At 40.1% G+C, this 13,483-nt stretch overlaps 1 protein-coding gene across 6 annotated transcripts in view; it reads right to left on the bottom strand.

Annotated features, from left to right (window-relative positions):
- SHC3 (SHC adaptor protein 3) overlaps positions 1-13,483 on the bottom strand; it is a 59,711-nt gene that overhangs the window by 20,314 nt on the left and 25,914 nt on the right. For all 6 annotated transcript variants that reach the window (XM_027742610.2, XM_027742621.2, XM_027742618.2 and 3 more), the window contains 3 exons: positions 8,602-8,665; positions 5,757-5,876; positions 2,796-2,849 (listed from right to left, as the gene is read on the bottom strand). In XM_027742610.2, coding sequence (XP_027598411.2) covers positions 2,796-2,849; positions 5,757-5,876; positions 8,602-8,665 — 238 coding nt within the window. The remainder of the gene's footprint in view (positions 1-2,795; positions 2,850-5,756; positions 5,877-8,601; positions 8,666-13,483) is intronic.

Genomic DNA, 13,483 nt, shown 5'->3' with positions numbered 1-13,483 from the left:
AAGAGGGTGAATGTTTGGATGCAAATTTCACTGTGCTATTTAGTTGCAGAGCCAGAAGGGCCAGAAAATGGGCCACAGATCAATTTATTTACTGGTTCAGGCACAGCTAATGGATACATTAATGGCTGAGTAAATCATAGATCTATCTCACAGCTAGTGTGGACGTGACAGTCTGGAACTACCAACTCGTTATTACCTCTAAAGTTCAGATTGAAGTTGACTATGACAAATCATTAAGGACTTAATGTGGGCACATTCCACAGTGGGTAATTTAGAAGATTCCCATCCAAAAACTACACAAAGATGGGCTGATGCAGCAAAGTGGTCCTTGACATTTAAGGACTGAAAACAAGTATGAATGAACCGTAATTACCACCCCTAAGAAACTGCATCGTGGTGGTAAAATTTGGAGGTGTGGCTGAAACTGAAAAACTACTGCCTTCAGGGACCTCTGAGAGACCTGCCTTATTAGACCTTATGAAAACCTCCCCTCTGGCATTTCAGCGGATATCTCCAGAAACAGATGTCTTGTCTAGCAGCCTGGAAACAACCGCCTGAAATTACTATGGATGAAAATTGTTTGGTGTATCATAAGGAGGGGCTGAGGAGAGCTAAAGCAGATCCAGAACACAGTCTTGGAAGTGAACTAAAAATTGTTCTGAAATGGTGTGTAAAGGATTTGGTGGGGAGGTTTTTAAGCTGCCATGTACTGATATAGCCAGAAACTGACTCATTGCAAATGGGAATATTGCAAATATATATATATGGTATTCAAGCTGTTCTCCAAGACTGTGGAACACTTCTCCTGTGGTTACATTTTGAATAATACAAGATAATTAACAGTAAGGGAGTGGGTGGAAAGTGGTGAAGATAATTTCTGTCATGAATGTGAGGCAGATATCCAGAGTATAAAGGTGGATGGGGTAGAGAAGTGAGGGTAGTCTCACTTCCTAATAAACCAAACTCCAAAATTCAAACTAAGGGAAGTACTTCATGAAGAAACATGGGCTCAGATCTAGGTTCCTATTTCACTATGACCTTTCTCTATCCAGTTCAAATTTCATATAAGGAGATGAGCTTATGGGCTGGAGCCCAACTGTGGTTGGGAGACACAGTTCGGTGGCAGCAGTCCTCCATCAAGTGGAAATCACTAAGGGCTGATGAAAGTTGTGTCTAGATGGCCCTCTCACGAGTAAATAAAGCTGTGACTTAAACCACATCCTTGCACCTTGTCTTCTTCTACACACATCCAGGACAAAGGAACCACCTGCTTTATGAACAAGCTTATGGTTTAAAGTTGTGCCAGATACTAGACCACTAAGATACTAGACCACTTGTAGATCATCATTAGATACTCATAGCTACCCTCTTCCCCTCAATGTCAGAATGAATTCATGCAGTAGTAGTCTTACCAGGAAAACAACTTTACAATTTCACCATATCTTGTAGGCTCCCTTCCACCATGCAATTTTATTTCTCTGGTAGCTCGCTGACTCAGTAGAGTGATTTTTATCTCTCTAAAACATTTGGAAGAGCTTGTTTACTCCAAATCCAATCTCTTCTACTGCTGCTCCTCTCCTCTTTCCTGGTAAATCACTCTAGCAGTGGGCAGAGTGAAATGGTGTTTCCAGGACTTAGCATTTGGGATGGCAGATGGGCAGCGAAGAATCTTCTTACGGAGGCAGGGAACTGTGCTAATCACTCCTCTGCCCACTTCAGGAATTGTTCATTTACAGCATACATTGCAATCTGTTGTATTTCAAAGCTGTTGTTGATCCATATTTTGTTCCCCAAATCATTATGATATGGTGTCCTTTTCCCTTCTGTAACTGCATTGAACTCTGCAAAGCTATACTAAGACTGAAGATTGCCTTTACATTTCCTGAGGGTAGCTAAATGAACAGAGGAAGTGCCAAGGATCTTTACCTTAACAGGGTTGAACTGTGAGAATTAACTCACAAAGCAGGCTAGAAATTGCCTTACCTGTAGCACACGACTGATAAATCATGGATGATCATACGATGGAGGAAAAGGCACTCATTCAATTAATCTAGGTTTAAAAGCTTTCAAACCTCTAAGGTAAAAGGTGAGCAATGTCAATATTTTATAATTCCCCCATTGCTTCCTGAGTGACAAATACTTTTTAAGCACATTTATTAATATACCTTCAATAGACAGCTTATAAAACTAAGGAAAAGCACAACAGGCAGGAATCTGCCCTTTGCTCCAAATGAACCAAATGTGTAAAATTGAAAGCTGAATTGGAAACTGAAAGCTTTGCAAAATGAGAAAGTAAGATCTGTGCTTCCTGAAAGCCTGTCTTCAAGCCATATGAGTGTAGCAAATACACCTGAAGGCAGTATTTAGTAGTCTTCTCAATGCACACTTAAAGACAAGAAGGAAAAGAAGGTGCTTCATTACTATAACTGCAACATAGTCTACTACTGTAAAAAGTGCAAATTAAAAACAGGATAAAAATTCATACAATCCCATATGACTGTACCACATTACTCTGAGAAACAGAGAGATGCTTATCAGTTACTACATAAATGCTCTCAACCCCTTAATACTTTTTTGTTTCAGTCTTCAAAGAGGAGGATCTACGAATGCTTGTCAGTCATTCCCCTCAAAAAAGAGTTTGATGGCAACAATCAAGATGAATTTATGAAACAAGAAACAGGAGCTACTGTGGCTGTATTATTTTTTTTCTTTCAGTAGGATATGCGATAAATTCTGTCCCACAGTCCTCACAAGGCAGTATCCACGTGGGGGGAAGGCTTCAAAGGAATGCTTACCGGGTCACCTCCAGACGCAAAGGAAATAGATTGCATGTGGTGGTTTGCTATGATCTGTATGGATCAGAAAGAACAAGTGTAAGTCAGATAGCTTTCTTACAGTTTACACTTTTTTGATTTCTTTTCTGGCTTGCATACAGGTGAAAATCCAAAATCGGGATCAAAATTATCCACAAGGAGTAAAAAGAGTAGCACAATAATATAAACAAATGGAAGGATCAATGAATCTATCCTGGTGTTCTTTAAAACGTATCAGGACACTGCAAAATTGCTAAATGTGCTCAGAACTCCAGTAAATCATACAGATCTGTCAGACAGTATCTTTGGAGAAATTTTAATCAGCAAAAACTCCCTTTCTTCATTGCAGATAACAATGAATGAAGCAAAAGGTCCTATTCATCAAAACATTTTTCTGCTGATGCCACTCTGGTGAAATCAATGAAACCATGCCAATCCGTACACCAGCTAGGGTTCCTAACATCGTTTCCAACACCCACTGTGTCATTTTATGTTTCAAACATCAACATGTTTGCAATATGCAAACAAAAATTTGACTCTAGCTGCACTGTAGCATTGTGGACAAAATCACAGGCATAATCCAGGGCATTTGAAATTCAAATTGCTTATGTACGATTTGAACTAATACAATATTTCTCTGGGAAGAGACAAATTGTTCTGAACATACAATACTAGCAGAACAGCTCTGCTATTCTGAGATTTAACTTATGAAATCTTTTAATAATGAAATCATGTAATAATCAAGAAAGAAAAGGTCATTTGAAAGAAACTTTCACTTGATATTTGAGTCACATAAGCCATGCCAATGAATTCATCTAGGAAAGGACAGGCCTCTATTTAGTGCCTCAAAGCACGTGACAATAGAATTAGTATCTCAGTTTGGAGAGGGAACCACATAGTTTTAGAAAACTGTTTTGGAAAAAAAAAATAGGTTGAAATATATTCTCTGGGATGTTTTCCCTATCCTGCATCCAAAAGACCTGAACTAGCAACTACCTTCCTTGGAAAGAAAAAAGCCTGGCACGACTTTGTCTGGATCTTGCTGCTTCATTAAGTCAGAGAGAGTTGATAACTATTTGCAGTGTTTCTTTCATGTAAAGAGCACTTCATTTTCAATAGCCCTGCTTGTCTAACAGCAGCCTCTGAAGATGTGGTTAGTTTTTAAGTGCTCACTGGTGAATTAGTGTTCCATTACTCATCAGTGAGGATATCCTTCACTTTTTCCCATAAAGAAGAAGTAATCTTAACAATAGAAATGAACTAGTGAAGATCTGTTACACATTTAATATTGTCACTACCCTGACTTGTACAAATAACCCAATCTTTTACTCCAGCATCATATAAAACAAAAATTATTTACATTGTCTCTAAACTAATTTTTCCAAGTTTTAAGAAAACTGAAAAGTGCTTGAAGCCATTAGTTCAAGTCAGGGTTTTTTTTTAAAGAAATATACTAAACAAACCATCTTCCACCCAGCCCTGCCTAACATATTCACTGAATTGTTGCTGCAGCACATGCAATTGCTTTCCTTCTACCCTCAGGGCCAACAACGCTGTCTTGTCTTTTTTTCTTTCTTTCCAGCTCCCCTGGGAAAAAGAGGCTATTACAGAAGTTCACAGCCTTCTTCCTGTGTGGGGCCTCAAAGGGCAAAGCTGCTGGGCCATTCTTATTTGCAAATCAAATCCTTGGCACAAACAAGAAACAGGGGAGACCACAGCCACACTAGGGATCTCTGAGAAACCAGACGTTTCCCAGGCCAGCAGCACCCAGAAAAGTCTATCTCAAAAAGAATTATGTGAGAGAAAGATGAAGAGTTTTGTCAACTCAGAGAAAAGGCAAAACATCTGGGGGATGACTCTGCTCTGCAGTAAATCAGTTTAACTACAATTCTGCCCTGGCACTGGCTGAAGACAAGGCGACTTTCAGGGCTTGGCACTTTCTTACTAATTAACATCAAGTTCCTGTGTTTCTGACTGGGGGCAACTGTCCCTGTGAGAGGCACTGCTGTGTATATTCCATAGTAAGGCTACAAACTGCTGCATCCAGCCATAGCACTGCTCCCAGTGCCTCAGTGCTCACTGCAGGAGATTTGGATGTTTTCTAAGCAAGGACGACGATAAATGAACGAAAACATGATGATAGTAATAATCAGCAAGGTTTTTTAACGGACAGTGTGCATGTTCTTTCTCATTCTTTAATCCTGATGCCCTGAAGGATGGTAGGAACTCTATTGTTTTCCTCTCTGGCTGTATCTGGGCAGAAAGTCGTTGTGCCCTAGCAGAATATGTGGCTCACAGCAAATAGCACAGCAGTGACTACGCATGTCCATCTGCTTTCTCTTTGTATACCCTGAGCAAGGATTTTTCTCATCTCATACATCATTCACAAACCACTGCAGTGATTCCCCAAAGTGCGTCTGTACCTTCAGCACAGTGAAGAAGAAGGAATAAGCTACTTGAAAAAAGGCTGCCTTGTCTCTCTGAAAGACTGGCCTTTCGCTGCACTGCAAAATGCCCGAGGCTGTATTTTTAGCAGTGCCTCAGGAACGGTTTGCCCTTTCAGACTCTAAATGGAAAGAAAACAGTGAAATTGGGGATGTACATTCAGTCCTTTAGTTGGTTACTCCAAGCACATCCCTTTTACCACCCTGCAAGTTTGTAATTGTACCCAATAAGAACTACCATGACCAGAAAATGACATTTCATGTCATAGGTCTTATAAGAGGCAGAACCAATCTACCAGAAACAGGGCAAGAAGGAAGTAATTCATGAAAGCTGTGTTGAATACTGGAATAAGCTGACTTCTACTATGATTCATATTTCGTTTTTATTCATTTTATAGACATTATTGAGGAATAATAACTTTGAGCAACTGAGTATTTGACAGACAGCAGCAAACTGTTCATCAAAAGCCTTACAAATTAGTACAGAAGTTGCACTCACCTGTTTCGTATCAGGATTCATTAGATTTAAGCTGGTGGTGGAGATATTCAACATTATGCTCGTTCCTGCAAACTGAAGATTGCTCTTTCCCAAGATGCTAGAAAGGACTTTGCTTGGTGGCTGTGAGGAGGGGGGGGAAAAAAAGCAGATTTTTGTTCTCTGTTTATTTGGGATGACCTTCATTGTATGCAGGGTTAGCGGTGATCTGAAAGGCTTCTAAAAGGTTTATGACTTTCGAAGAACATTTACTCACAACAGCTGCTTCCCTCTGGAAATGATTTCTCATTTATACTACTACTGCTCCTACTAATGATAGTAGCTAGGCAGGTAGTCATCTACTCTTGACCTAACAAAACAAGAATATATGGTGTAAAAGAAGACCTGATAGAAAATAGGGGGTTTGTAAGACAGCAAAGTCTCACCTTCACTAAGGAACCAAGTAAGCAGACTAAGATAAATGCCTTCAGTCAGTATCTTAAAATGATAATGTTCTTATTCTGTAAAAACAGCTTTAACTCTTGAAAAGAAATCTGTTCTCTGCATCCACTGACTACCTACTCTCCACATGGAAAGTGGGACTCCAGGGATACCGATGGGATGCTTACAAAATGGGATACAGAGTGTTTAAGACCTTTAAAGATCTCCTCCAACCCAAACCATTCTAAGATTTTGCTTGTGGACTTCTTAGCAGTAGGCAAAAGCCCAGACATAGGCTAAACAAAATCTCAGTATGCTGCGGTACCACATGCAGGTAAAGATTACTCCTAACTCAGAGAATAAGTACAAAGTGTTGGAATGTAATAAAGGGGATGTAACAATACTGATAACATTTGCAGGCATTTCACTAGCCCTCAGGAGGTTTTGTAGCAAGTCAGTAAGTTATGTTGACAAAGCAAAATTCAAAAACTTCTCATCTTTGACAGCTTTGGGGAACCACAAATCTGTGTGAGAGCAGCATCATTCAGGTAAACCACAGCCTGTACAAAATCAGGGTGCCCAGCAGTAACAGACCAAGTCCTTCTACTTGCTGAATTTCCACTTGTGAATATTTATGCTGGTTATTAAGATATAAAAGCAAAGCTGTGACTGGAGGCAGTGTTCTTCTGCCACTGTATTTGCATTTGTCCTAAGCTGCCTGCAAGCTTGGAAAGTTCTGTTCATAGCAGGATGGACACACCTGTGCTTCTGTAGACCTTAAAGGTTTACATACATTTAATTTTAGCTTCTTTCCCTTCTGTTTAACTGACTAAAAATACACTACCTGCGTACTGCTCCCATGTGATGTTTGTGCTGCACTGTTTTAGCATTGTCACATTGCAGAGCTAGTACTTCATTAACTTCTCAATAAAACAATCTCCTTTGAACATTCTTGTATCTCTTCTTTCCTTAATCCTTCATGATTCCCAGGTTGTGCCTAAAGATCATGTGCCCACAGTACAGTTAAGACGTGAAAACATACCCTCAGGAACTACATGTCACCTTAACCAATTTGATAAGCCACCAGTGGCAAAAACATGATGAACATACAGACCAGCAAAAGAGACCTGTATTTGATGTTTAGCTAAAGTTCTGTTGCTATTCCTTTTCAATAACTGGTAAGCAGCATTGCCTCTAAAACCCGTAACAGAGCAAGCTGTCTCACTAGGCAGGTGGAACTCCGTTTAACTCACTTTTCCAATTATATTTTGTGTCATGTTGCTTTCCAAGGAAAAAAAAAAGATACTTTTGTCTTTATTTTCAGTATTAAAACAAAAAGCCAGAGAACCAAGAGATGCCAGTGTGATAGATGTTGTGGTGGGGAAACCACAACCCTAATTTCTGAGGCAATTTCCAATTGCGCCGTGACATGTGTTGTCACATATGCCTGATTTTACCAGAAGAAGATCCTCCATTGGAAACAAGTGGCATTTCATCCCATGCCTTTCTACTGAGACACTGCCTAGATGGTGCAGCAGGTGGGGAAGTGGACAGACCTTTTTGTTCACCTCCCCACTCTCCTCCTATGCCCAAGATCTCACACACGGGCTATAATTAACTGCTTTCTGTGCTTCTTCCCTCAGAGTCAGCAATATATCCCAGCTTTGCCAGCAGGCCTCTGGAAGAGCAGGCAGAGCAAGACTGTTGAGAGCCACCAGTGCATGAGCTGAGCCAAGGCTTCCTCCGCTCCCTGTCTGAAGATTCTAACTCCTACCACACAAATAAAAATAAAGGCATGACAATAACCGTGTCAGGGACACACTGGGCTCACCATAAGTGCTGGCCACTGAGCTCACCATAAGTGCTGGCCACTGAGCATCAGCCACATGGAAAGAGCATAGGGAGAAAAGGATCACCTGATACATTCTCTCCATCCCTGGGAATCAGTGATTAAATGATTAAATGATTAAACTCATTAAATGTCACCAGTAGAGCTATGCTCAAAGAACTGACCTAACCACTTTCAGAACTATGTATGTTTTTGGCTTCTGCTCTACCTTCCAGCACCTTTTTCCATGATTTACTCATGCATTTTGTTAAAAGCCATCCCTTTTCTTTGTTTTAACTCTCCCACATGTGACCTACAAAAAAAAAAATAAATAAAGTAAAAGGAGGGGGTTTCTACAGAAGCCATACAAAGGCACAGTCTTCGTCCTAGATGTATTCATGCTTCCAGATGCCTAAAAAAGCAGATCCCTACGAAAAGGGCAAGCGACAACACACCGTGGGTGAAAACAGCCAACACTTTACGTGATTAATGATCTGCAATTCTCAAAGCTGCTTTAAAGTCACCTGCCTGCTGTGCCCGGTCTCCTCTGTGCTGAACTAAGAAAATAGAGTCAACTGCACTACAAGAAAAGAAAAATACCTTTCGTTTCTTGAAGGCTCCTTTGGCACCAGGCACGGCTTCACAAACACGACTGATTGCTTCCCTGAAGAGACAGAAAATAGCTTTATGGCAAATTAATGTGTGGATTTCTTCATTACGCTTCAAATGCACTGGAGAGAACAGCTTCAGACCATATTTCTGCTTACAAGTGAGGATAGTTAGCAGGTCAGATAGCTTTCTCCTCAAAAAGAAAATGTTTTCTTGTACTATTAAAAAGAGATTTTTCTCACTGTAAATAGAAATATTAGCCTTAATGCCTTCTTCCAAGTCTCATTTTTGTACATTGCTTAACACCTTTTTTAAAAAAAAAACGTTTCTTGTAATGTAAGAGTTAGAAAGGATCATTTTTGTCACTACTATACTATGCATTTTTCCAGTCAGAGCAAAACCACCAGGCTTTAGATAGCATTAGAACCCTAAAACATTCCTGGTAATATGCATGTTGTATATAATACATGTGATGTACAAAATTTTAACTGATATCTGTTCAGTACAATCTGAATAATTTATTAGTGGCCTTATTTTTACATTGCAAGCAAGATTAATGCCACGAACATTTTGCTTCAGTTTTGTAATATTGCTTCATTCACCCCATTGCACTTGGGTTGACTGAAAGAAATGCATGTTCAAAAATTATTTGAAGCTACACCCTCTCATAGAAGAGTAACTGCGTACCACAAAAACTCTTGAAATAATACTGCTACAAACAAATCTTGTAGTTCCTTTCATGATTTACCAGCTTATTTTCTGAATAGTCAGTCTGGTCAAGGTTTAGAATTTGCTCCCGTGCATGTAGAGATTTTCCTCTGACCACGACAAACAAAGCTATAATAGGCCTGTCCCACTGATACTGCAGAAGAATTCCTCATTTCACAGGAACGAGCAAAGGTGACTCCAAACCTTGATAAACAACTATTTTTAATATGTGTTGAGACTAACAGGACATTATATTTAGAGCCCAGACCATGCAAATAACAATACCTTATGCAACAAGCAAATAGAAAGCAACAGAGTGGGAGACAATGAACTACAAGCTAAGGAACAGTCAAAATAACCAAAACCTTGAAACATCACCTGGATAAAAACATAAAATATGTTAACTTTGTGCCACATGCAGTGTGTTTCAACTATGCATTGGGTGATGGCACAGGATCAACAAATGAATCAGGAGAGAAATTCATATACTTATCAGTATTCAACGTATAATGGCTCAGGAAATGTCACAGATTATATCTGGTTGCAATCAGTAAGTGCTATATAGTTATGCTTTGGGTGCTTTTACCTAGGGCCCAATCCAAAGTTTGAATCACCTGAAAGAATCACATGAATTTATTACGTTTTGGGAGGTGGGTGGTTGTGAGAGTGAACAGGGCTTGAAGCAGTTCTACAGTCCTGCCATTCTGAAAAAGCGTGAGATTTATAGCAAGAATGGTCAAAAAAGCTTTCAGGCGTACAATCCTTTCTTCAGGTCTAGAAGAGAGTTTGTTTGTTCCACAGCTTGTTTTTGGGGGATGTTTTTCCCCCCTACCTACATCTGCTTGTCTAATAAAATTGCCTCTCACTACAAACCTCGCCTTGCATATGCCCTCAGACCACTATAGCTACAACAGCATTCCATTTCACAGTTCAGTGCTTGTAGTTAGTTCCTACATTCACCACAATGTTTTTTTGATCCCAAGCAAGTGTTTTAGTTAAAGTAGTTACTAACTTTTCTTAAAGAGAAAGTAAAAATCAGTTGCTTTAAAGGAGCAGCCCTGATGCATCTTAGAAGTAAAAGCACAGCAAGCATCATGCATACTGATCACCATGCTACTGAGACATAGGCTACTCCCAGAAATGTGATCAGGAGAAATGAATATTACTCTTCTCAAATGAAGAATTCACTAAAAATGTTTTTCTTTGGCTCAGGACAAACAATCAGACACCATGTTTTAGAGAGTCATCCCCTTTGGCTACTGAGCTACTTGTGGTTTCCTTACTCTTTCTTCCACAGAACCAAATCCTTTGGAGGCAATGGGGTGAGCAGTCCCAGCCAGTGACAGCCTCCAGCCCACTGCTGTCTTTAAGACTCATGCCTCTTGCTTCACCAGGTGTGTCTTAGCTTCCCTGGCGTTTTGGCTCTAAGTTGCTCTCACAGAGACATCACCAACACTTCATCCTCTTTGTCTTCTCCAGTGGTCCAGCTAGTGCATTGAGACACCTGACAGGTTTTGCCTCTCACAGAACAGGTTTGTATTTCAGAGATATGAACTGTGCTTGAGGGATAAATTCGGATGTAATTTCCTTTCTTTTCCTATTAGCCTCCACCATCTTCTCTCTCTAGTGGCAACATGGAATATAAGAGAGTTTTTCAAGCCACTGCATCTGACAAAAATTGTGTACAATCTTGTTATTTTTCTAGTACAGGGTTGGGATTTGTAGTGGTTTTACTACTACCCCTACTGTCTGCCAGCTCCTTGTAATCAGACATGAAGTGTGTTACTCAGTAGATTCATCTGACTCAAAGACCTCGTCGACCAAAACTGCCACTTAGGTGTAGGAGTGGAAACGCTGAAAAGGCTTGAGCTCGGGGCAGAAATATGGCAAAGCAGCCTTAGCTACTCCTTGTACACTCTGCCATGGAAAGGCTGGGCTACATGTCCTCTCACTCAGGAACAAAGTTCTATACATTTTTCAGCTACCTGTCGTCATTTCAGTAAAATAGCTCAGTTTTACTGAACTCAGTGTTCTCAAAGGCTGTGGCCATGCTGTGGCTCTTCAGAGTTCCTGAAACTCTGTGAATACTGAATGTATTCGAGCAATTGCAGAGTTTAATTTAAGAATGCTTTTAGTGAGAATGCTGGGAACTTCAGAAAATACATTCACAGAGCAATTCTGCATAAGCAAGGTCAGAGTGCCCTGGCATCAACCCTTTGCATACCTGCAACAGAGGGCACAGTACTTTTCCTGTGTGGGAGTTTAGAAGTCTAAAAGAGGTATTTGAACAAAACAAGACAAAATAGAACAGCTGAATATCTGCCACTGCACTGATAGGCACTTTTTTCCAAGGACGACCAAGATGGTTAGAGGGAGCACCTGCCCTATGAGGAAAGGCTGAGAGAATTGGCATTTTCAGATAGGAAGAGAGAAGGCTTTCGGGTGACCTAAATGCATCCTTCCAGTACCTAAAGGAGCCTGCAAGAAAGATAAAGGGAAACTTTTTACAGACTTTTTACATGTAGTGATAGGACAAGGGGAAATAGCTTCAGACTGGAAGGGAGCAGGTTTAGATTAGATGTTAGAAAGAAATTCTATGTTGTAAGGATGGTGATGCACTGGCACAGGTTGCCCTGAAAAGCTGTGGATGTTCCATCCCTGGAAGAGTTCAAGACCAGGTTGGACGGGGCTCTGAGCAACCTGGTCCAGTGAAAGTCATGAAATGGGGGTTAGAACTAGATGATCTGTAAGGTCCCTTCTAACCCCAAAAATTCAATGATTCTATGACAGTTCCCAGATCACTCCATTCAGAACATTCTAGGAGGATGGGGGCAGGGGTGTCTTTACACAGATAGCCTGGTGATGTGGAAAAAACAGCCTAAAGATTTCTTTCCAACTTGCATGGTCAGGCAGTACAGGGCAGACGTAAGCTTCTTTTTTTTCAGCAAATCAAATTTGCAAGTGCCTCAGCAGCACAAAAACCTCAGCCACAAATTGGGCCCAGAAATAGATACTGCTGCTACGTTGAGAGTGCCATCACTTGACCTGTGTGTGTGGAAATGCTTGCCCAAGGCAGGTAGAAGTCCTGAACATATCTGCACGGCTAAACGTTGCACGGAGTTTGGAAAAGTTGGGTGCAACCACATCTGCTTCCTTTCCAATTAGAAAGTTATTTGACACAGACACACATCACACCTTTCTAAGCCACATCCTGTTTCATTAGTTAGGCTCAGATAAAAACCAGTGTAAAGCCAGGCTGATCTCTTGTAAAATTAGTTACTGCGCTGTCTGCAGCAGGGACCACACGCTGAGCTCCAAATCTGCCCAGAAGTATTTTCTGCTTTGCAGATGGTCATACCATGGAGTCATTTTCTTGGCACGACACATTTTGTGTATTTTGAATATAATTTCAGCACACAAGATTATCCAGTAAAAAAATTACCAATATGCATTTTCTGAAACTCACCTACTCTGCTTTAAAGTGACTTGACATCTGAGACAGAAAAAAGGACATTTTACATTGCCATTTTGCTCCATTAAAAAGCCTGGTAGCTTTCATAGTTTTCGTGATATTTTACTCTGCTATACAAAGTAGCTGGCTCAGGAAGCTCAAATCTGCTCCTCTGTGGAACACCATCACATGAAAATACTCTCCATTCTTGTGGTTTCAAATATTTTTCTGATTGTGCTGTTTTAGTTGTTGCTGTTCTTAATTAATACAATTTAATTGATTCAAAACCAGAATTCTGGAACTCATATTTCAGGGAAATGACAGGTACACACAAACAGCACAGATTTTCTCAACATATTTGGAAAAAGTAAAGCCATGCCAAATAATGAGACAAGAAAATGTGACTTGCCTTTAGTCTGAAATGTTTTGTATCACAATACTTAAAACCATCTAATATTCTCTTAAGATATTTTAGTATCCTGTAGTCCCCAAGGTTACCTTTTCCACCTCCAAAGCTTAGGACTTCATGGGTTAAAAAAAACAGACATGAAAAGGTGGATTTTCTAAATGAAAGCATGACATGATCGGAAGAATTGTACAGAAGACTTACAGTTATTTCTTAACAGTACTATGTTCCTGTCAATTTTAATAACTTCTAAATCATTACCAAGCATTGTACCAGTATTTCCTGAGGAGAAACAAAGTCTGTACTAA

The sequence above is a fragment of the Pipra filicauda genome, unplaced genomic scaffold (assembly GCF_003945595.2).
Source record: "Pipra filicauda isolate LSUMZ 115617 unplaced genomic scaffold, ASM394559v2 scaffold107_size2268652_pilon, whole genome shotgun sequence".
Classification (NCBI taxonomy): Eukaryota; Metazoa; Chordata; class Aves; order Passeriformes; family Pipridae; genus Pipra; species Pipra filicauda.
Note: the sequence above shows the minus strand (reverse complement) of the source record. Positions and strands in the feature narration are given on the sequence as shown.